This window comes from Diabrotica undecimpunctata, chromosome 1 (assembly GCF_040954645.1).
Source record: "Diabrotica undecimpunctata isolate CICGRU chromosome 1, icDiaUnde3, whole genome shotgun sequence".
Classification (NCBI taxonomy): Eukaryota; Metazoa; Arthropoda; class Insecta; order Coleoptera; family Chrysomelidae; genus Diabrotica; species Diabrotica undecimpunctata.
Genome location: NC_092803.1, coordinates 202,512,682 through 202,536,652, shown reverse-complemented (window position 1 = coordinate 202,536,652; position 23,971 = coordinate 202,512,682). Strand labels below are relative to the sequence as shown.

The following is a 23,971-nucleotide window of genomic DNA, read 5'->3' as shown; positions in this document are numbered from 1 at the left end:
CTCGAAAGTGTTTTGCAACCATACATAGTAGACATAGATGAATCTATCCCAGAAGTTATTCTACAAGATAATGTGGTTATTTCTTTAACCATACCAAAAGAGGTCTACACAAACGTCAATCCCAAAAAGGCCCTCGGCTACGATCTGATAACTAGGCAGGTCCTTAAGGAGCTACGTAGAAAGGCCCTGGTTAAACTAACTAATCTAATTAACGCATTGTTTAAAATATTTTCCACAGCTATGGAAGGTAGCTGATAATATAATGATACGAGAACCAATCAAACCGCCACATAAAATGACGTCATATCTGCCAATATCCCTGCTACCGATTATGTCAAAACTGTTCGAAAAGCTCTTGCTCAAGAGGCTGAAACCTAAACTATCGAAAGAAGACGACTCATCCCTGATCACCAATTCAGATTCCGAAATCAGTACTCTACAATTGATCAAGTAGACCGGATCACAGACAAGATCGAAAGATCACTTAAAGAAAAAAAGATTTGCTCAGCATTATTTTTGGATGTAGCACAGGCCTTCGACACGGTCTGGCACGAAGAAGTGGAGCATAAGATAAAAATGTCCTTTCCTGTCTAATACTCAAATATCTTAATTTCATATTTGTCACGGAGATACAGTGTACAACTAAAGATCTGCCAGTTTTAGAGCAAAATGTTGTAGCATGTAGTAGGCCTAAATAAGCATCTCGTGTCGACTGCAGTTATTATCTTATATCCGTTTGATGAGTCGGTTCGTCGCGGACTCTCCATGCATGCCCTTTTCACCTAAGCCTCTAGACTCTTATCTCGTTGATAATATTTGGTTGGTTGTACGTGTTTCCCAGTTATTCTATTAATTGAAGCGTCATTTATTTTTCACTATATTTTGTATACAAAATGTAATAGTAGTTTTAACGTTGCGTAATCGTCTAGGTTTCTGGGCCGTATAATAGCATATACGGAAGCTCCTGTTACAATTACTTTTTTATTTTCAAAAATACTTTCTTTGTTTTGCTGGAACTACTTCCAAGAATATTTACGTCGCCTGCGTACGTCAGAATCATTAAAGGTTTCTCGACTAAGAATACTTCCAGCATTATATTAGCTTCTTTGATGATCATGCCTAACACTAAGTTAAAGAATAGTAGCGATTGCCCACCGCCTTATTTTAAACCACTGCACTGGTTTCATGTAAGACTTTCAGCTCTATAAGTGTAAACGTGGCTGATCTTCAAGACCGGGGTTGAGAATTTTTTGAAAACGATTTCCAGGATGGAGATTTATATGCATAAAAACCAAAAAAGTGCAATTTTTATTATAATTTATGGTGGTTTTTTCTCATAATATATAATATATTTAATGAAAAATATGCCACAAGAAAATATTTTTAGAACCGTATTAGAAAAACAAGATGTAAAGACATATGAAGGTAATTTTTACCCAATTGATTACGGACTTATTTAAAAATACAAATTGTATACACATGATATCTTTGCACCAGATTTACTAAAAAAGCAAAGGATAAAGATTTACTTAAAATAATAATCAACATAATATTTCCAAATGAGAATAATTTATGGATTCTGTTTTTATTTTGAAAGAATCTCTATTTATCTAGAATCAATGCATAAAAAATCTTCCCTATACAAAACCAATGACTTGACAACGTAGCAGCAGAATCATTTGTTGTAGTAACGTGGGTATGCGTAAAATCCCTTTGCGCAACGTAGTAAACATCGAGCGGGCTTTGAAAATGAAGGGCTGCATATGCCTTCTGAACGATCATCAGTATTTCTAATGAAACTAGTGGGGTTAGTGGCCAATTTTTCCACTATAGTGAGTGCACGTGTCGTTTTCGTAACCAGTGACAGTGACTAAATTTTTTGGATGTTTACCCTAGCGAAGTTCGCCGAGCATTCAGAGGGTGAGTCGCTTTTTCTGCAATGTTTTTCTGTGTCAGCGCCTACCTTTGATACAAAACACACATTTTTATCGTTTTATCCTATATTTCCTCTTCAGAAACTTATTTTATACTAAATAAAAGCTTTAATTTATTTAAACTTGCGAATTTATAAAGGATTCATCTGAATCTTTGTAAGACCAGTTGACACATGACATTTGAAACTAGTTGCAGCATCCTGATAGGGGTTGAGGTTATCTAATACATAAAATATGGGTTGTTTATCTTAAACGAGATCTATTTTAATGGACCGCCTTGGTTGGTCTGGTTTTTTAATTTATATACGGAATTGGACCTGTGTGCACCTGTCGAAATCGGTGAAGCATAGATTTCGAGGCAGTTCTTTTTTTAAAAGGGTTAAAAAGGTTGTTTGTATGTTTTGATGATCATAAATACATATTAATAAGGGAAGTATATTAGAGTGCTACATAAATTAATAGTGATAACAATAAATCTAGGGTACCTACTTAAATAAATATAAAACATCAGGTTTATGCTCAATTATACAGTGATTTAGGTACTTTTATAAGGTAAAGGTACTTATATACACTCATGGACAAAAATATCGAATATTTTGGAATTTTCCAATTTTTTTTGTAGTCACCATTATTTCAAAATAATTTTAGATTGTTGATAATACTCGTATAGTAGGCTGATGTACTCAACTGGTTTGAAATATTTTGATGTTTATTTTGACGTTTATTCAGTGGTTAGCGTCATTCGTACATTTTATCATAAAAATCCATCTTCACGTTAAGGAAAAATCATACTAATTCGGTTATTTTTAGTTTAATTTATTAAGTTTAATTAAATATTATTTTGATTTAACTAAGTTTAAAACAAGTATCCCACCAATTCGACACTGCGATGAAGTCCAAGTAGCACAAATTGTAATTTTGTACTAGGAAGGATATGCACAAAAAGGTATCGCACGACGTCTCAGCAGAACTGAATATATAGTTTCGAATACTCTAAAAAGGTACCGCGAAACAGGAAATTTTGTACGAAGGCCTGGTCAAGGACGCCCAAGGTGCACAACCGCAATTGATGACCGTTTTTTGGTTCTTAATTCTACACGAAATCGTTCATTGACATCGATGCACCTCAGAAATGAGCTATTAAATGTTAGACAAGTTAATGTGAGTTCACAAACAGTTAGACGAAGATCAAAAGAAGCAAACTTAAAGCCCAGACGCCCCGCCAAAGTTCCACGTCTTCTCCAAAATCACAAAGCTCGTCGTTTGGAATTTGCAAGAACACATATTTAGTGGAATATCGACAACTGGAAAAACGTTCTTTTCACTGATGAGACCAGAATCCTATTATGGAAGCCAGATGGTCAAAAGTACGTCTACAGGCGGTTGGAGAACGATTCGCCAGCTGCAGTCTCGCCCAGACCGTTAGTTTTGGAGTTGATGGCACAATTCTTTGGAAAGGTATTAGTTGGGATGTACGTACCGCACTTGTGAAAGTGATTGGACGGATGACTGGTGATTTTTAGGTTTAAAACATCCTGCAAGATCATGTTTTGTCACATGTTGGTTACATTGGATATGAAAGATTCACGTTAATGCACGATAAGGCCCGACCACATGCCGCTGCCATAGTGAGTAAATCTCTTGATGAGGTCCAAATTCGAAGATTGGATTGGCCACCACCTAGCCCGGATTTAAATCCAATAGAGCACATGTGGGATCACCTAAAAGCATACGACAAAGAAATTCCGTTTCAAACACGATAGAGTAGTTTCGGCTTGCTGCACAGGATGAACTGAATACAATTTCCCAAGGATATGTCCAAAATTTACTTGCAAGCATGCTGAGAAAGATGGAAGCAGTAATAAGAGCTACAGGAGAAAATACTCGTTACTGATTATGCAGTTTTTTTAGTTAAAACGACTTGTTTAAGCAATTTAAATTATCATTTAAGTTTAGAGTAAAATAACCTTATTTACCTAATATTAAAAATTTATTTTCTCCACAATTTTTTTTTGCATAAAAACTTAAAATTGTTAATTAAAAATTATTAAAATAAACTCTATTTGACAATAAATGACTTGATTGACCAGAATTTATTTTGAAAAAACAAAAATTTGACAATTTTAAAATATTCGATATTTTTGTCCATGAGTGTATAAGTTGGATTCAGACAGAAATTTAAAGACAGTTCTTTTTGTGTTTAATTTAAAAAAATAAGGTCGAAAATAAATGAGTTATAAATGTTCAAAATTCTGATTTGATATATGAAAATTAAAAAAAAAAACAATGGATATCCTAAAAAATATAAACTATACAGAAATTGTAGTACCTTATACAAAATTCGTCCAAAATTTTAGTTATCACCTAAAACTATAATAATATTTACAGAGTTGATGGCATAACAGGGATGTTAGCAAGATGTAAATGATTTATAATGTTTATTTCTAAATGTTTTATAGACATATAGTACAACTAGAATTTTCATTATACGTGAAACATCTTATATTAGTATTAGGGACATTAAACTTCATTTAGATGGCTTTGTTTATACTTAAATAATAGTTTACACTATTCCAAGAGTAATATTATAAGAGTTCTATGTAAATTTTTATTGTTTACATATGCCTCTTCTTTGAATTTATGTCATGATAAAACTTATGTACAAAGAAGGACATGTCTCACGTGAGCTGGGCTACCTTTGGTAGATTAAACAACATTTTCAATTCTAATGTCAATTATCAGTTCCAGTTTGTTTAAAAAGAAAGGTTTTTTACCAATGTGTTTTACCGGTTCTTACAAATGGTGCAGAAACACTAACATCATCACCCAGCGCTTTGCGTCCACTGCTGGACATAGGTCTCCCTCAGTTTTGTCCATTGTGATCTATCTTGAGCACTTTTATCCAATTTCTTGACATTTCCTTGAGATCGTCAGTCCAACAAGTAGAGGGTCTTCCTTTACTTCTTTTGTCTAACCTCGGCCTCCACTCAAGCAATCTCTTCGCCCACCTTTCATCATTGATTCGGGCGACGTGTCCGGCACAGTTCCATTGCAGTGTGGCAATTAGGAAATTAGATCGGTAACTTCTGCTTTTCTTCTGAGAATGGGATGCTATTAGACAATTTCTTTGACAGAGTGTACTTATATCCTTACGAATAGAAGTATATATTTGACTTATAATCTTCTTTATTTTTCTTTTTTTTTTTGTTCTAGGAGTCTCTAATCAATTATTCTCGCAATCGAATTACTATTTCTGGATTTTTCAAGTTGTCCAGGTTTGATTTGAAGGTCTTTACGTGTCTGTTCTTCCTGTCTATTTATATCCCGTCTTGTAGCATTCTAATATACTCACCTGAAACTCCTTTCTTATCGAGCGCCCACTATAGAACCTCCCGACAAACTCTATTGTATGCTTTCTCAAGATCAATGAATACCATACGAGCGTTTGTTTTATTATACCTGTATTTTTCGTTAGTTGCGTTACAATGATAATTTTTCGACTGTTCTAACAACCATTCAAATTTCGTCATTTTGTGTCATGTGGAACAATTTCACCCAATCATGTCAACATTAGACTGATAATTGCATTCAGTGCAATTTTCAATCCCTATGACAACACGATCGAGTTTGACAACTTCATCCAAATAAATTTCAAAATGTCACGTTTCGGCAATGAGAATGTTCAAAGTATAAATGCGCTAATCAAAGAAAAAATTCCCAGAAATACCACCTACAGTCACAAATATATTTGGGGAATATTCATGGAATTCTATAAAACCATACTTGAATCTCGATCAAGAACACCACAACAAGATTATAAATATTATACGTGGTAATAGATCTTCTATAGTAGAGAACAGCAATGCATCTAATGTTAACTTAAATTTTAATAATTGTACTTTCACTAACTGTACTTTTAATAAATAAATGTTTCGTTATGTTGAGTTATGATTTTTTTTTTTCGAAAAATTATCCGCCGAATATCCCTCGGACATTGATGAATGCCTCATAATTTCATGACAAATTTATCAAGCTCGTTGCTTGGTAACAGCACGAAGCCGAAGGCTGAGCTCAGCCTTCGGCTTCGTGCTGTTACCAAGGAATGAGCTTTCGATTGTCATGAAATTATCTCGTCTGTTATCAATGTCCTAGGGATATTACTACTGAAAATTGCATCTGCATTGTATTAAGCCAAACTAATTATCGGATATTTTGATTTCGTCACGTATCCGTCGATCAATTACTCTCTTCCTTCAAGAATATTATCTGGTTTAACTGTTTTACCGTGGTTTATTTTTTGAAGTGGTTGGACAACCTATACGTTTGTTATTTTGCTAACCATTGCTGTCACTGCCTCCATTAGCTCAACTGGTTTTCTGTCAAATTCATCATTTAGTAATCTTCAAAGTACTTGTTTCATCGTTTTTAACATCCGCTTCGTCAATTAGTATTTTATCATTTTCATCTCAGACATATTCAAATCTGATTAAAATCTGTACTAATTCACTATTAGTGATACCAAAGTTAATGTATAGATTTATATACGCTTCTTCTTTAGCTCTTGCTACGTTTACTTCCTTTTTGGCGACCGTAAGTTTTAAAGATCTTTTTCCGACCTATTTTTCTTGCCAAGTTTTCTCTTCTAGTTTATTTTTTCTTAAACTCCATTTGATAACTACTCAAACTTCTTTCCTGAGGGTTTTCCAATGATTTCAATTACAGCATGTCTAATAATGCTGACCATATTCCACCTTATTAACTATTATAATTTCTTTCATCTTTCAGCAAATTTTTCTACTATTTTTGCATTAACTAGACATTCTTCTCGATCTTTCACCATCCAACACTTAATTTTTTGTTGCCCTTTTCGATATTTTGGTTTAGTCTTGCTTTTTTCTTTACTCTGAAAAGTCCTGTATAAAGGCTGGTGAAAACTTTTGCTAACAAATCTGTATTATCGTACAATTCCAAATGAAGTATTTAATTCTTTTTAATATTTCCTGCAATATCACATTATCATCAAGTTTTTCTTGAAACATTAACATCAATTTTTCATCGTTAGTGCCCATGTAATAAATGTACATTAAGTATTCTAGAACTTATCTTATGGGAATCAGTTTATACTATATCACATATATTTTTAGTTTCCCACCATCTAAAGAAATTCCATATAATTCTATCAAACGTGTCAATGGGCAAATCTCAGGGTTTTATTTTTTGTTAATCCGGTTGTGCTCACTACTTACCTGCCATTCCTTAAACCATTACACTGACTAAATGGTTCAGGTAGGTATAGGTATAGAATAAATATCTTGTCGATCAGGTAGATCTATTATTGTTACAACATTTTTATACATTATGATTCTAACAGCAAGTAGTAGGAGGGTTTTACATCTGTAACAGGTAACATTTTCAAGATCTTATCTGAGTTCTTAGATCAAGTTAAAATATGTTCTTTTTATTATGAAAATAAATATAGGAAAAATCTTTTGTCGGATCTGTTGCTGATTTGCCTTGAAGAAATCGAAAGTATATATAATGTAGGAGATATTTTCTTATTGATACTTTTCCATATCATCAATTTTACATAAAATCAATAAAATTCGTTTATGTGTTCATATTCAGAGCTGCGCAATGAACATTTTATCTGTTGTTATATATCTTTTAATATATTCGCCACTTTATTCTTTGATTCTGTCATCCGTCAACACTACAAATGGCAGTTAATTCAATTATCAGAAAATACTGAAACCTCCCACAGATATGAAGTTGCGTATATGGATATGATCATGCTACTGTAATTTTAAACAAACACGGTCAAGCTCAATACCAATGGCCCTACAGCCGACGAACCTGATGAAGAGATCGACCTGTTTTACGACAATATTTACTTAACCCTGGTTATATATTTTTTATTGTGTATAGGGAAGTCACAATCCTAGAAAGCCAAATTTTGGCGAACAAAGGACATCATAATAACTGGACAAGTTATCAATTTCTTGAGCTACGCTTATGATATGGTTATAATTGCAGATAATTGGACTGATTTACACAACATCTAAAGATAACGGTTCTGTACTATTCAAAGTTCCTGTCTTATTTACAAGCGTTTGTTTTTGTAGGGTGGTGAGAAAGGTCGCAAGGATTGCAAAGTTGTCTTTTTTTTACCAAAGTACTAAGCCATATATAACTATCAGTCGTATCACTGATGTGTATAACCAACAGATTACCTTTGGTTTTACCTTCAACTCGTCTGCGGTTAAGAGTCCGGTAGTTTATTAACTATGTTGTTAAAATGAGTGCTACAATTGAGTTTGGAATCTATAATTATCCCTTAGATACTTGACTTTATTGATTCGTTCTAGATTCTCACTGCTCACTTAGTCCAGTAAGCTTTTCTTTATTATTAAAAGCTACTAGATTAGTTTTAGAATGGCTCACAGAGAACTTCTCATTCAGACTCCCATTGTGTATGTAATGAATGGCATTTCGCATCTGATCCGCACCAGTACTGGGAAATTTTCCTCAAGTGACCATTACAATATTGTCTGCGGAACACTGTACCCAGATTCCTTGGCTCCTAAGCCCATGACTATAGTATCTGTGGACGTTATGTACCATGGATGAACCGTTATAGACTAGGGAAATAAGATTTTTTTCGTAAAACTGAACCGGCCAGGAAAACGACAGTTACCACCACTACACAGATCACTAATCAATGCATTACTGGTGCTGGGAATAGAGGACGGGTTATTTATACCGTCGATGGTGACTTGGCTTGGGTGGAGGTTGGTGGGGGGCCAGCGTGGTGATTGGCGCGGGTGTTGGCGCGAACATGAGGGATTTGCCAATAGGATTTTGATTGACGGGTGCAGCGGACGGCATTTTCTTTATGAGAGGTCTCCAAGTCGAAGGTAACCGTATGCCGTCATCTATTTCATTGAACTTTCACTATGGCTTCTCGGACAATTCTTGGTTGATAGAAGCGGATCAGGGCTATGGTTCTAGAGTTTTCAAAATTAATTTTGTGACCTGTGTGAAGATGGTGTTGACCTAGAGCTGAAATTGAATCGGAATTGCGAACAGAAAGGGAATGTTCATAGATCATATTTTGGATTCTACGATTTCTTTCGCCTATATAGGATCGAGGGCAGTCTGCACAAGGAATTTCATAAACTGTGTGTTGTTCAATTGGAATGTTGTCTTTGATTGTTTGGACAAGAGATGAAAGTTTTTGTTGGGGGGTAAATATTGTTTTTATTTCTCTTGGTTTAAGAATTTTGTCGATTTTTTCAGTGACACCTTTAATGTAAGTAAAAAAAGCTTTTGTATGATGAGAGTCTGAGTCTTTGGTTTGAGATTGACTGGGAGATTGATGTCTGTGGATGATCCTATTGATGTGATTTTCGCGGTAACCTTTTTGGATGAGGGCTTGATTTAAACTAGAGAGCTCAGCGGGTCTGCTTGCATCATCGCAAAGGCGAATTGATCTGGAGATAAGCATATTAATGAATTAATTAATTTGTGAAGGGGGATGATGAGAGTTGGTATGCAAGGAACGATTAGTATGAATGGGATTTCGATAAACAGAGTGATGAAAACCTTGGGATTGGTTTTTCTTTATGATAACGTCGAGAAACGGTAGAGATGAATCAGTTTCCACCTCCATCGTGAACTGGATACTAAGATGTATAGCATTCAGATGAGTTTGAAAAGACACAAGCGAAGAAGAAGAATTCATGGGCTAGATATGTTAAAATAGTTCAAATATAGCATGAATCCAAAATACAAAGCAGGTAGTAAAATAAATGAGAAAATTACAATAAAAAACTCATAAGAAATGAAACCATCTATAAAGACGTAAAACCAAAACACAAATCGTGGCAATCCCGAACGACACACTATTTTAATCTAGGGAAGGAATCGCACTGTACGTGATAAGTTTAAAGTTGCAAAATAAAGTTTAATTCTTTGCCTATTTGCAAAATAAAGTTTAATTCTTTAGATAAAATAAAACGTTTTATTTTATCTGAAATGAGTGCATTCCACGAAGTAAGGGTTTCAACAATCAAACATTTAATTCTTTAATTCCAGGAATCTACGACAGTAATTGACTAGATAATTACCTTCTAAACTTATTCCACAGAAAATGTGATAGTGGGTTTTTCCATTTTGTATATAGGAAGGTCCAAGTGGCGTATTCAAAATTCTTAACAGTTCACTAAAAGTAGGTACTTCAGTTGCAAGGTGCAGTTTATTGTGTATACTAGTGTTATGGAAAATTTGGAAGTGCCGTGTAAACGCCGAAAAATTGGTCCTCTAACAGTTAATGAAAAAACATTAATATTTAATTGTTTTAAATCATTTACAGACAAACGTTTATGTGAAAGTGTTGATGAGACCGTTGAGTTAGTTAGCAGTACACTTGGTGTTGGGAAATCTACGATTTACAGAGTTATTAAAGAAGAGAAATGTGGTAGTTTTCAAATGCCACGTAATGCTTCAGGGAAACCAAAATTTCAAATAAAATATCATTTTAAAGAAGGACTTCGACGGAAAGTGCATGAATTCTTCTTTAGACAAGCATTTCCAACATTGGATAAAGTTCTTGTCTCAGTTCGAGATGATAAGGATTACCCAGAAATGAGTCGAAGTACGTTATGGAAACTTTTAAAAGAAATAGGCTTCCGCTGGAAAAAGAATCCCAGAAAGTCTATTTGATTAGAAAGAAGCGATATTGTCATATGGAGAAGACATTTTCTAAGAACCATAAAGGAAATGAGAAACCAAAAAAGAAAAATATTTTATCTTGATGAAACATGGATCAACGAGGGTCATACACCAAATAAATTTTGGCAGGATGAAACTGTTACAAGTCAAAGGCACGCTTCTGTAAATAACTTATCTACTGGTTTAAACCCACCATCAGGAAAGGGACGCAGGCTGTTAATAGTACACATTGGCAGTTCAGACGGTTTTGTTGAAGGTGGTTTATTAACTTTTGAATCAACTCGTACCGGTGACTACCATGAAGACATGAACGCTGATGTCTTTCAAGAATGGTTCGAACAAATGATAGATCTTCTTCCTAAGAACTGTGTAATAGTAATGGATAATGCAAGTTATCACTCCAGACTTATAGAAGGACTGCCCACAACCAAGTGGTTAAAAAAAGACTTGCAGAATTGGCTGAGTTCAAAAAATATTACGTACCATCCCGGATCTATAAGAAAGGAACTTTATTCGTTGTGTGCCCTTCATAAAGAAAAATTTAAAAAATACGAAATTGATGAAATTGCCAAAAATCGTGGAATGACAGTACTTAGATCCCCACCATATCATTGTGAATTAAACCCGATTGAACTGGTATGGGCACAGATAAAGAGTGAATTTTCAAGAAAAAATACCACTTTTAAAATTCATGATGTTAAACAGTTGTTTTTGGAGGCCGTAAATAATGTAAAACCTGAAAACTGGGAAAAGGCAGTAAATCACACTATTAAAGAAGAGGAAAAAATGTGGAAGCTGGATAATATTACTCATAAAATGATCGAGCCAGTTATTATAAATCTTGGTTCTGAAAGTTCATCTTCTGAATCTGATTTGGATTTGTAACAAGTAGCTGTAAGTTTTATATTAATATTTTTATTCATCTATTTAACATACCTTAGACGGTTTTAAAAACTCTTTTTCTCTTTTGTAATTTTTAAAAATTAAAAAAAATGTGAATTTTTTAAAACCCTTTTTAATGTAGGCCAGTCAGTTCTAATATAGTGTGTGATAAAAGAGGTCACTTTTGTTTACATACACATAACACTTTATAACACTGACATAATTCATTTATTTTTTACAATTATTCAAAGTAATTTTTCAATTAATCTTGAGCACGCCCATGGAGTGGTCGGAGCTACCAGTTAAAATTATGCTAATTACTCTCTCGTTCATAAAAATAAACTATAAGATGTATATCATTCAGATGGGTTTGAAAAGACACAAGCAAAGAAGAAGAATTCATGGGCTAGAGATGTTAAAATAGTTCGAATATAGCATGAATCCAAAATGCAAAGCACGTAGTAAAATAAATGAGAAAATTACAATAACAAACTCAAAAGAAATGAAACCATCTATAAAGACGTAAAACCAAAACACAAATCGTGGCAATCCCGAACGACACACATATTTTAATCTAGGGAAGGAATCGCACTGTACGTGATAAGTGTAATACATTTATCAGTGAAAAAAAAAACACTTTTTTTTAAGATCAACTGTTCAAAGCTGTTTAGAACTGATGAAAATTTACAAAAAAATCCAATAACAATCTTTTTAATAACCTAAAAACATCAAATAAGAACTAGAACAAAATATTCTTTAAATAATTAAATAGTTTTACTTGTAAATATAAATTTTTACAACATAAATCAACTTGTTGCCAATATCCAGAAGCAGTTTACGCGACCGAAATGATAAATAAAAAAAAATCTTTACGTTACCTTTGATGTTGTTTGAATGAAAACTAATGTAAATTTTTAATAAGAAGATTTCCAAAATTAACCCTCTTGAGATTACCCTCTTTAAAAGCATAACACTAATGTATAATTACCAGATTAAAAATAGATCACTCGAGAATGAACCTTATTACCTCCTCTACGAATAGAATTAAATCAGGCTTATTCGTCAAGAAAGATTTTGATATTGCTACTATACCTATAGTGTATTTTTATGTATGAGAGAGTAATAAAACAATAAATTATGTATGCAAATCCCTAAACTGTTGATACGGGTGACTCAATGAAAAACATATTTGTCAACAAGTTTACAGAAGTATATAGGAAAACAATTTTAAATTGAGTATGACCACCAGGTATAAAGGTTGGAGCAGAATAGAATACAATAGTTGTGAGGTTTACTAATCCCTAAATAAGGTTACCAGTGTCGGAGTGATGGAGGTTAACAGGTACTAATGAATTTGCAAGAAATGTAAGATGTTTATTTTATTGGTTATATATAACCAATAAAAGTTTAATAAGTACCTACCTATTTGCAAAATAAAGTTTAATTCTTTAGATAAAATTAAACGTTTTATTTTATCTGAAATGAGTGCATTCCACGAAGTAAGGGTTTCAACAATCAAACATTTAATTCTTTAATTCCAGGAATCTACGACAGTAATTGACTAGATAATTACCTTCTAAACTTATTCCACAGAAAATGTGATAGTGGGTTTTTCCATTTTGTATATAGGAAGGTCCAAGTGGCGTATTCAAAATTCTTAACAGTTCACTAAAAGTAGGTACTTCAGTTGCAAGGTGCAGTTTATTGTGTATACTAGTGTTATGGAAAATTTGGAAGTGCCGTGTAAACGCCGAAAAATTGGTCCTTTAACAGTTAATGAAAAAACATTAATATTCATATGTTTTAAATCATTTACAGACAAACGTTTATGTGAAAGTGTTGATGAGACCGTTGAGTTAGTTAGCAGTACACTTGGTGTTGGGAAATCTACGATTTACAAAGTTATTAAAGAAGAGAAATGTGGTAGTTTTCAAATGCCACGTAATGCTCCAGGGAAACCAAAATTTCAAATAGAATATCATTTTAAAGAAGGACTTCGACGGAAAGTGCATGAATTCTTCTTTAGACAAGAATTTCCAACATTGGATAAAGTTCTTGTCTCAGTTCGAGATGATAAGGATTACCCAGAAATGAGTCGAAGTACGTTATGGAAACTTTTAAAAGAAATAGGCTTCCGCTGGAAAAAGAATCCCAGAAAGTCTATTTTATTAGAAAGAAGCGATATTGTCATATGGAGAAGACATTTTCTAAGAACCATAAAGGAAATGAGAAACCAAAAAAGAAAAATATTTTATCTTGATGAAACATGGATCAACGAGGGTCATACACCAAATAAATTTTGGCAGGATGAAACTGTTACAAGTCAAAGGCACGCTTTTGTAAATAACTTATCTACTGGTTTAAACCCACCATCAGGAAAGGGACGCAGGCTGATAATAGTACACATTGGCAGTTCAGACGGTTTTGTTGAAGGTGGTTTATTAACTTTTGAATCAACTCGTACCGGTGACTACCATGAAGACATGAACGCTGATGTCTTTCAAGAATGGTTCGAACAAATGATAGATCTTCTTCCTAAGAACTGTGTAATAGTAATGGATAATGCAAGTTATCACTCCAGACTTATAGAAGGACTGCCCACAACCAAGTGGTTAAAAAAAGACTTGCAGAATTGGCTGAGTTCAAAAAATATTACGTACCATCCCGGATCTATAAGAAAGGAACTTTATTCGTTGTGTGCCCTTCATAAAGAAAAATTTAAAAAATACGAGATTGATGAAATTGCCAAAAATCGTGGAATGACAGTATTTAGATCCCCACCATATCATTGTGAATTAAACCCCATTGAACTGGTATGGGCACAGATAAAGAGTGAAGTTTCAAGAAAAAATACCACTTTTAAAATTCATGATGTTAAACAGTTGTTTTTGGAGGCCGTAAATAATGTAAAACCTGAAAACTGGGAAAAGGCAGTAAATCACACTATTAAAGAAGAGGAAAAAATGTGGAAGCTGGACAATATTACTGATAAAATGATCGAGCCAGTTATTATAAATCTTGGTTCTGAAAGTTCATCTTCTGAATCTGATTTGGATTTGTAACAAGTAGCTGTAAGTTTTATATTATTATTTTTATTCATTTATTTAACATACCTTAGCCGGTTTTAAAAACTCTTTTTCTCTTTTGTAATTTTTAAAAATTAAAAAAAATGTGAATTTTTTAAAACCCTTTTTAATGTAGGCCAGTCAGTTCTAATATAGTGTGTGATAAAAGAGGTCACTTTTGTTTACATACACATAACACTTTATAACACTGAAACAATTCATTTATTTTTTACAATTATTCAAAGTAATTTTTCAATTAATCTTGAGCACGCCCATGGAGTGGTCGGAGCTACCAGTTAAAATTATGCTAATTACTCTCTCGTTCATATAAATAAACTATAGAAGAAAATATTCTTTAAATAATTAAATAGTTTTACTTGTAAATATAAATTTTTACAACATAAATCAACTTGTTGCCAATATCCAGAAGCAGTTGACGCGACCGAAATGATAAATGAGAAAAATGTTTACGTTACCTTTGATGTTGTTTGAATGAAAACTAATGTAAATTTTTAATAAGATTTCCAAAATTAACCCTCTTGAGATTACCCTCTTTAAAAGCATAACACTAATGTATAATTACCAGATTAAAAATAGATCACTCGAGAATGAACCCTATTACCTCCTCTACGAATAGAATTAAATCTGGCTTATTCGTCAAGAAAGATTTTGATATTGCTACTATACCTTAGATATTACAATATTTTTGTATAATAATACTTAATTTACTGAATTTAGTAAGCTGATTTAGTAAAATGATTGTCAAATACAGCGATACCTTGTAAATTTCCGTGTTACCACCGAATTGCATGAACATTTGGATTCAGGTTCTACTTACCCTCCACTTCACTTTTGGACTTGTGTTGTTGGTTGCTTTCAATTGTTTGGGGGTAAAAACTACCCCTATTATAAAAAACTTAAATAATTATAATTCTAATTAAAGTATAATTCTAAATTAAAGCGGGTAATTGATTCAGATCTTTTTTTAATGAAGTGAACGAATGTCAATTAACATTTAACAACATAATTTAAGATTTTATTACAGTTTAATCCCTAAATTTCACTCTCTGGAATAGTTATAAATAAAACAATGTCATTGAATACCTTCTCTCCACTAATTTGTATGGAAACTTCAATTTAGGTTATACTTATTTTACACTTCAAAACTGGACTTGCGTCGTTGGTTTCTTTTATTTTTTAGGGGTGAAAACAATCCCTGTTAGAAAAAATCATATAAGTGTAAATTGATTAAATATTAATTTATTTTATTTCAACTTAACAAAACCACATTATGTCTATCTTACAATGCTCCAAAGCAGAGATTGGGGACACTTGAGCCTGGGAAAATTTTTATGATTTATGATTTTTAGGGCCGCTGTCATATCAATGCGTCTTCTTTTCATCTGTCATGGCGTCTATCATGTCAATTAGTCTTTTCGTCTGTCAACTGTCAATTCGTCTTCTCGTCGGGTAGCTATCACTTCTTTTCGACAAAAAGACACTATGATGTACGATCTTTCCGTCTGTTACTAATTATTATATACAGGGTATAGTCAAAAAGTCAAAACAATTCATGTTATATAGAGGATAGTTGCGAGGTGTCCTTGAAAAGGATTTTAGTGATTAGAATTAAACGATATAGAAAAATCAGCGGGCATTACATCATAAAACAGCAATATTAGGGACGGGATAAGCAACATTATTAGGGATAGGGGATAAGATACATTAGGCATAGATGTCATTAGGGATAGGGATAAGTAGAGATGGGTCACTGCACTTTAGAAAAAATTGAATTGTTGACATAGAAAAAGTGTTTATCATAGTATATTGTCGATGTAAAAGCATAAGACTAATTACGAGTTGCATACTATGTTTTATCTACGACGAGCACGACTAAAAAAAGCTCACATTGTACTTCCGGTCTCCGTTAAGAATATATGTTGGTCATAGACGGTTCTTCGATAGCTATCAGGCAACAATTTTCTTACTTACATATTTTTTTTCGACTTGTAAATAAACCTGTAACGTTTCAATGCTGAAAGGTAATCATAACGAGTTGCATACTATATTTTATCTACGACGAATAAGTAATTTATTTTTTAAAGTTGATATTGTACTTACGGTCTCCAGTAAGAATATATGTCGAATATATACACGTTCTAATATCTCCTACAGTATGTGATTGGTTTTTTTACTTATAACTTGGTTAGCTTTTAAGCTATGAAGTACTTAAAATAACCATTTTGTCCCTTAAGGGCAATAAGATCTTTTAAATTAATTTTTTTTTAAATTCCATTTTTGAAAGGGTTGTAGTTGAAAGGACACAACAAAGTAGTTAAACACTTTCAAAAAGTTTTGATAAGTTTTCTCGAAAAGACTGCCACACTGCCCCTTTATTCTACCATATTTTCCTTCTCTGCTGTTTATTTTTTTTCTAAGAAATTTCGTTCCTTTAGAGTTGAAATAATTTCACATTCCTTACCGATACTTTTCATGACTTCCTTGTGCAGGAGATTCTCAAAATTATTTTGTAGTACCACATCCCAAAAACTCCCAGTCATTTAAGTTATGCTTCAGTTATTATCCAAGATTCTACCACGTAAAATGAACCGATAACATTTGCTTCTTCTCGTAAGATTTTGTACATTACACTGCCCAACACATATTTTGTGACATGGAGATTTTTTGGCATTTAAAATATGTTTCGACATTCTAACATCCAAATTAAAAAGAAAATGTGTTTATCATCTACTAATCTTGACTAACCAGCAACTATATCTTGAAAATAGGTAGATAAGTGAGATATCAATTTTTGCTCGCGCTGCCACATCTCAGTTTAAGACAGGTTCAATCTGTTTATTTCCATTATATGGAATACCTTAATAGGTATTTATTGGCGTACGAAGTTAGTACATTTCCTACCGTCGTGGCTTAAAACGTAGTTAACTGTTTGTGTTTTACATTTATGTTGTTCATTTATATAAGTAAACTGTGATTGATTATGAATTACCAACAAAGTATAATGTCTAGGCAGTGTGTAAATCAGGATAACAGCTTTTGTTATATGTGTGAGAAACTAACTTTCAAATCTTAAAAACCTACTCTTATCCCATTTGTAGATCGTCTTATCCCAGATTTTATAACGATTAACAAAAGGTTTCGTAATGGAGTACAAAGTGTAAAAACCTATCCAAGCGCAGATGCAGATACGGATCATAATCTATTACTAGCAAACGTCAACATTAAACTCAGGAAACCGGAGAAAAAAGTTAAAACCACCAAAATTAACATCAAAAACCTAAAAGACGACAACTGCCAACAGCAACTAAACGCAGAGATAAATAAATTAACTGAAGGAAGCGTTGAATGGGCAGATATGAAAAAAGCCATACTAAAAGCGGAAAGGAGGTCCTAGGCGAAGAAGAGAAAACCACTAAAAAAGACTGGATGACACCGGAAATAGTTGAGCTAATAAATGAAAAAAGAAAATACAAAAATAAAGATGAAAATAAATATAAAACCATCAATAATAAAATCAAATATGAAATCAGAAAGGCTAAGGAGGAACGGATGAACAAAGAATGCCAGGAATTGGAAGAACTCAGCAACAAAGATAACACAAGATAACACAAGATAAGACATAACAAGAGATAATAATGGAGAAATACTTACTGAAGAGAGCAAAATAAAGGAAGTATGGGAACAATATATAATCCATCTGTTCTATGACGAGAGAGAAAATGAACAAGATATAGGTGAAGAAAAACAATACCTACAAATTATACCCTCAGAAGTAAAGAATGCCCTACAGAATGCAAAACAAGGAAAAGCACCGGGTCCTGATCAAATTCCAGTTGAACTGTTAAAAGCCTTAGATGTAGGGATGGCGGTTTTTGACAAAACACCGGTTTTCGGTTATACCGGTTTTTTTTGCTTACGGTTTAACCTGGCGGTTATAACCGGCCAAAAAAACCGGTTTTTGCAAAAACCGGTTTTCGGTTTTTTTAATCCAATAGGTTACAAGTTTGCTTGTGTATTTATAAAATAAAATAAAATGTGAATTATAGTTTTGTTTGGAATAATTACTTGAGAATAATGATTATGATTGGGATCCAAAATAATACCGAACCTAATCCTAATCACCCCTAAAAACCTAATAACCGGTTTTTACTTTAAAAATAAAAAACCGGTTATAACCGGGACAAAAAAACAACCGATAAAACCGGTTATTGCGGAGTAAAAAAACCGGTTTTCGGTTAAAACCGGTAGGTTTTTCCCATCCCTACTTAGATGACGGTAATATAAAGAGACTCACCCGAATTCTCAACCACATATATGTAGAGGGCAACATCCCGGAAGAATGGCTTAAATCAATATTTTTACCTATACCAAAAAACAACAATCCCAAATCATGTAATGACTATAGATTGATAAGCCTAATGTGCCACCCTTTAAAGATTCTCTTGAAAATTGTTCAAAACCGAATTTATAAGAATTGTGAGGAGCAGATAGATGAAACTTTGTTTGGCTTCAGAGGAGGCATGGGTACAAGAGAAGCATTATTTGCGTTGACGGTACTCTTGCAGACATGTCGGGAATATAACAAGAGTGCATATGTATGCTTCATAGACTTTAGGAAGGCCTTTGACCGAGTGCAGCATATGAAGTTAATAGATGAATTAAAAAACATCAATTTAGACAAAAAAGACATTGAGTTTATTAAGGCTATATACTGGAACCAGAAAGCAGTAGTAAAGGTGAACGATATAGAAACAAATAATATACCGATTGCGAGAGGGGTTAGGCAAGGATGCGTCTTGTCTCCGACGCTTTTCAACGTGTACTCACAGGTCATATTCAGAAAAGCCTTATGGGAAAAGAAAAAAAGAGGGAATAAGAATTGGTGGAGAAATCATAAACACCATGAGATTTGCAGATGACACGGTAATTATGGCTGAGAGTATAGAAGAACTACAAACTTTACTAGATGCAATAAATAGTGAATGCATTCAAATGGGACTTGACATCAACACAGATAAGACCAAATTTATGATAGTATCAAGGAGTCCAATAAATAATGAACAACTAACTCTTGGTGGACAGCAAATAGAGAGAGTGACAAAATATAAATTACTGGGAGCTTACATCAACACAGAATTAGATCCAGACCAAGAGATCCGGGTACGAATAGAAATGGCAAGGGCAGCGTTCTTAAAATTCAAACAATTGTTCTGTGACAAAAATCTGAATACTGCGCTGAGACTGAAGTTTGTTGAATGTTACGTCTGGTCGCAACTATTGTACGGGGTAGAAACATGGACACTAAAAGCGTAATAAGTTAAAAAGATTGAAGCCTTTGAACTTTGGATATACCGGAGAATGTTAAGAATTCCATGGACTGCCAGGGTCACCAATGAGGAAGTGCTGAGAAGGATGGGTCGAGACAAAAAATTGTTGAGAACGATAAAAGTACGCAAGACTGCATACCTTGGACACATACTAAGAAATAATAAATATAGTCTTCTGCAGGTCATCATGCAGGGTAGCGTCGATGGCAAAAAGGGAATAGGTAGAAAGAGGAAGTCATGGCTGCGAAATATTCGAGACTGGACAAACATGACTGTAGACGAATTATTCCACGTTGCAAAAGACAGAGAAGCTTTTAAAAATGTGATCGCCAACCTCCGTTAATGGGGATGGCATAGGAAGAAGAAGATCCCATTTGTGTGTAGAGGTTACGGAGTTAAAGTAGGACATCAAGATATGTTATGACCCCCTCATATATTTTGTAAGACTTGTGTAACGTTATTAACAAATTTATTAAAAGCTACAAAATGTCAAATGCGCTTTAAAGCAACAATGATATGGAAAAAATCGACAGTCCATGTTATAAATTGTTATTTTTGTCTGATGAAAATTCAGATTATAGGACCGAAGTCCAAGAATACTGTGCAGTATCCCCATTTACTATCAGCTATAGCCGTCGAACATAGCAAAAATATTTATATCCCAAAACCACCAAAGACTTTAAGTGTGGATGAAGAAAACTTAGAAAATAGACAATAATCCACTATTTTAAGAACTAGAGTGTTCGTCAAAACTGCGTCTAATTTCAAAAGCAGAATTTAATGATTTAAGAGAGAGCTTTTAAAATAGTTGTGTACAATTTTCTTCGCAATGTCAAAAGCTGACAATTACAAAGGACGTGTCAATGAATTACTTACTGCCTACAGAGAAAGCTGATGTAACATGTCTCTAAAAATTCTCCTCCTGAATGCTCATCTGAATTTCTCTCCAGAAAATTTAGGTGCTTAAGTGATGAACATGGAGAACGGTTCCACCAAGACGTTGTAGACATGGAAAAGCATTATCAAGGTAAATAAAGTCGTAGTTTGCTGGCAGATTACTGTGGAACATTAATCTGTAATGCTCTAGCAAATAAATATTCCCGTAAAACATCTGCCACACTATTTTAAGGCAATAGCACCGCGAAGAACATACTAAGATTGGTATCTTCCCCCACAATGCACAATTCTTCGTAGCAATAAAGTGATAGAAAAAATTCAAGTTTATTTTCGACTCTCTGATGATATTGTAGTCAAGCCAATCACTGGTACTTGCTTTGGAACACCCATCTTGATTGTTTATTTAGTAACATTTAACCTTATTTTTTAATCAGTTTAATTAATTGAATAGTTGACCTCTTAAAAGAAATTTCAAAACATATTACAAGCGTAATTGAGTATCTTATCAAAAAATGTTATTATCGATGGTGTTGACATGCAGGTTAATAAATATCACAGAATGTTTTCCAAAGACTTACAATTAAGGAAGTTTTTAATTATTATTACTCGTATTATCTGTATATATTTAGGTATATTTAGAGGACTCTTGCTTCTCACTTAATCCTTTAGATACACTTCTTATACTTTATTTGTTTGCAACAATTATAGTGTATTTTTATGTATGAGAGAGTAATAAAACAATAAATTATGTATGCAAATCCCTAAACTGTTGATACGGGTGACTCAATGAAAAACAGATATTTGTCAACAAGTTTACAGAAGTATATAGGAAAACAATTTTAAATTGAGTATGACCACCAGGTATAAAGGTTGGAGCAGAATAGAATACAATAGTTGTGAGGTTTACTAATCCCTAAATAAGGTTGCCAGTGTCGGAGTGATGGAGGTTAACAGGTACTAATGAATTTGCAAGAAATGTAAGATGTTTATTTTATTGGTTATATATAACCAATAAAAGTTTAATAAGTACCTACCTATTTGCAAAATAAAGTTTAATTCTTTAGATAAAATAAAACGTTTTATTTTATCTATTTGCAAAATAAAGTTTAATTCTTTAGATAAAATAAAACGTTTTATTTTATCTGAAATGAGTGCATTCCACGAAGTAAGGGTTTCAACAATAAAACATTTAATTCTTTAATTCCAGGAATCTACGACAGTAATTGACTAGATAATTACCTTCTAAACTTATTCCACAGAAAATGTGATAGTGGGTTTTTCCATTTTGTATATAGGAAGGTCCAAGTGGCGTATTCAAAATTCTTAACAGTTCACTAAAAGTAGGTACTTCAGTTGCAAGGTGCAGTTTATTGTGTATACTAGTGTTATGGAAAATTTGGAAGTGCCGTGTAAACGCCGAAAAATTGGTCCTCTAACAGTTAATGAAAAAACATTAATATTTAATTGTTTTAAATCATTTACAGACAAACGTTTATGTGAAAGTGTTGATGAGACCGTTGAGTTAGTTAGCAGTACACTTGGTGTTGGGAAATCTACGATTTACAGAGTTATTAAAGAAGAGAAATGTGGTAGTTTTCAAATGCCACGTAATGCTCCAGGGAAACCAAAATTTCAAATAGAATATCATTTTAAAGAAGGACTTCGACGGAAAGTGCATGAATTCTTCTTTAGACAAGAATTTCCAACATTGGATAAAGTTCTTGTCTCAGTTCGAGATGATAAGGATTACCCAGAAATGAGTCGAAGTACGTTATGGAAACTTTTAAAAGAAATAGGCTTCCGCTGGAAAAAGAATCCCAGAAAGTCTATTTTATTAGAAAGAAGCGATATTGTCATATGGAGAAGACATTTTCTAAGAACCATAAAGGAAATGAGAAACCAAAAAAGAAAAATATTTTATCTTGATGAAACATGGATCAACGAGGGTCATACACCAAATAAATTTTGGCAGGATAAAACTGTTACAAGTCAAAGGCACGCTTTTGTAAATAACTTATCTACTGGTTTAAACCCACCATCAGGAAAGGGACGCAGGCTGATAATAGTACACATTGGCAGTTCAGACGGTTTTGTTGAAGGTGGTTTATTAACTTTTGAATCAACTCGTACCGGTGACTACCATGAAGACATGAACGCTGATGTCTTTCAAGAATGGTTCGAACAAATGATAGATCTTCTTCCTAAGAACTGTGTAATAGTAATGGATAATGCAAGTTATCACTCCAGACTTATAGAAGGACTGCCCACAACCAAGTGGTTAAAAAAAGACTTGCAGAATTGGCTGAGTTCAAAATATATTACGTACCATCCCGGATCTATAAGAAAGGAACTTTATTCGTTGTGTGCCCTTCATAAAGAAAAATTTAAAAAATACGAAATTGATGAAATTGCCAAAAATCGTGGAATGACAGTACTTAGATCCCCACCATATCATTGTGAATTAAACCCGATTGAACTGGTATGGGCACAGATAAAGAGTGAAGTTTCAAGAAAAAATACCACTTTTAAAATTCATGATGTTAAACAGTTGTTTTTGTAGGCCGTAAATAATGTAAAACCTGAAAACTGGGAAAAGGCAGTAAATCACACTATTAAAGAAGAGGAAAAAATGGGGAAGCTGGACAATATTACTGATAAAATGATCGAGCCAGTTATTATAAATCTTGGTTCTGAAAGTTCATCTTCTGAATCTGATTTGGATTTGTAACAAGTAGCTGTAAGTTTTATATTAATATTTTTATTCATCTATTTAACATACCTTAGACGGTTTTAAAAACTCTTTTTCTCTTTTGTAATTTTTAAAAATTAAAAAAAATGTGAATTTTTTAAAACCCTTTTTAATGTAGGCCAGTCAGTTCTAATATAGTGTGTGATAAAAGAGGTCACTTTTGTTTACATACACATAACACTTTATAACACTGAAATAATTCATTTATTTTTTACAATTATTCAAAGTAATTTTTCAATTAATCTTGAGCACGCCCATGGAGTGGTCGGAGCTACCAGTTAAAATTATGCTAATTACTCTCTCGTTCATAAAAATAAACTATAAAAAACAATTAATTACAACTGCAAATCTTCACTAACCTACTAA

General features: G+C 33.2%; 1 protein-coding gene across 5 annotated transcripts in view; it reads left to right on the top strand.

The window, feature by feature from the left end:
- The first annotated feature begins 1,749 nt into the window (after positions 1–1,749).
- LOC140432865 (uncharacterized) overlaps positions 1,750–23,971 on the top strand; it is a 371,379-nt gene continuing 349,157 nt past the window's right edge. For all 5 annotated transcript variants that reach the window (XM_072521010.1, XM_072521013.1, XM_072521012.1 and 2 more), the window contains exon 1: positions 1,750–1,920. In XM_072521010.1, coding sequence (XP_072377111.1) covers positions 1,884–1,920 — 37 coding nt within the window. In that variant the 5' untranslated portion in view covers positions 1,750–1,883. The remainder of the gene's footprint in view (positions 1,921–23,971) is intronic.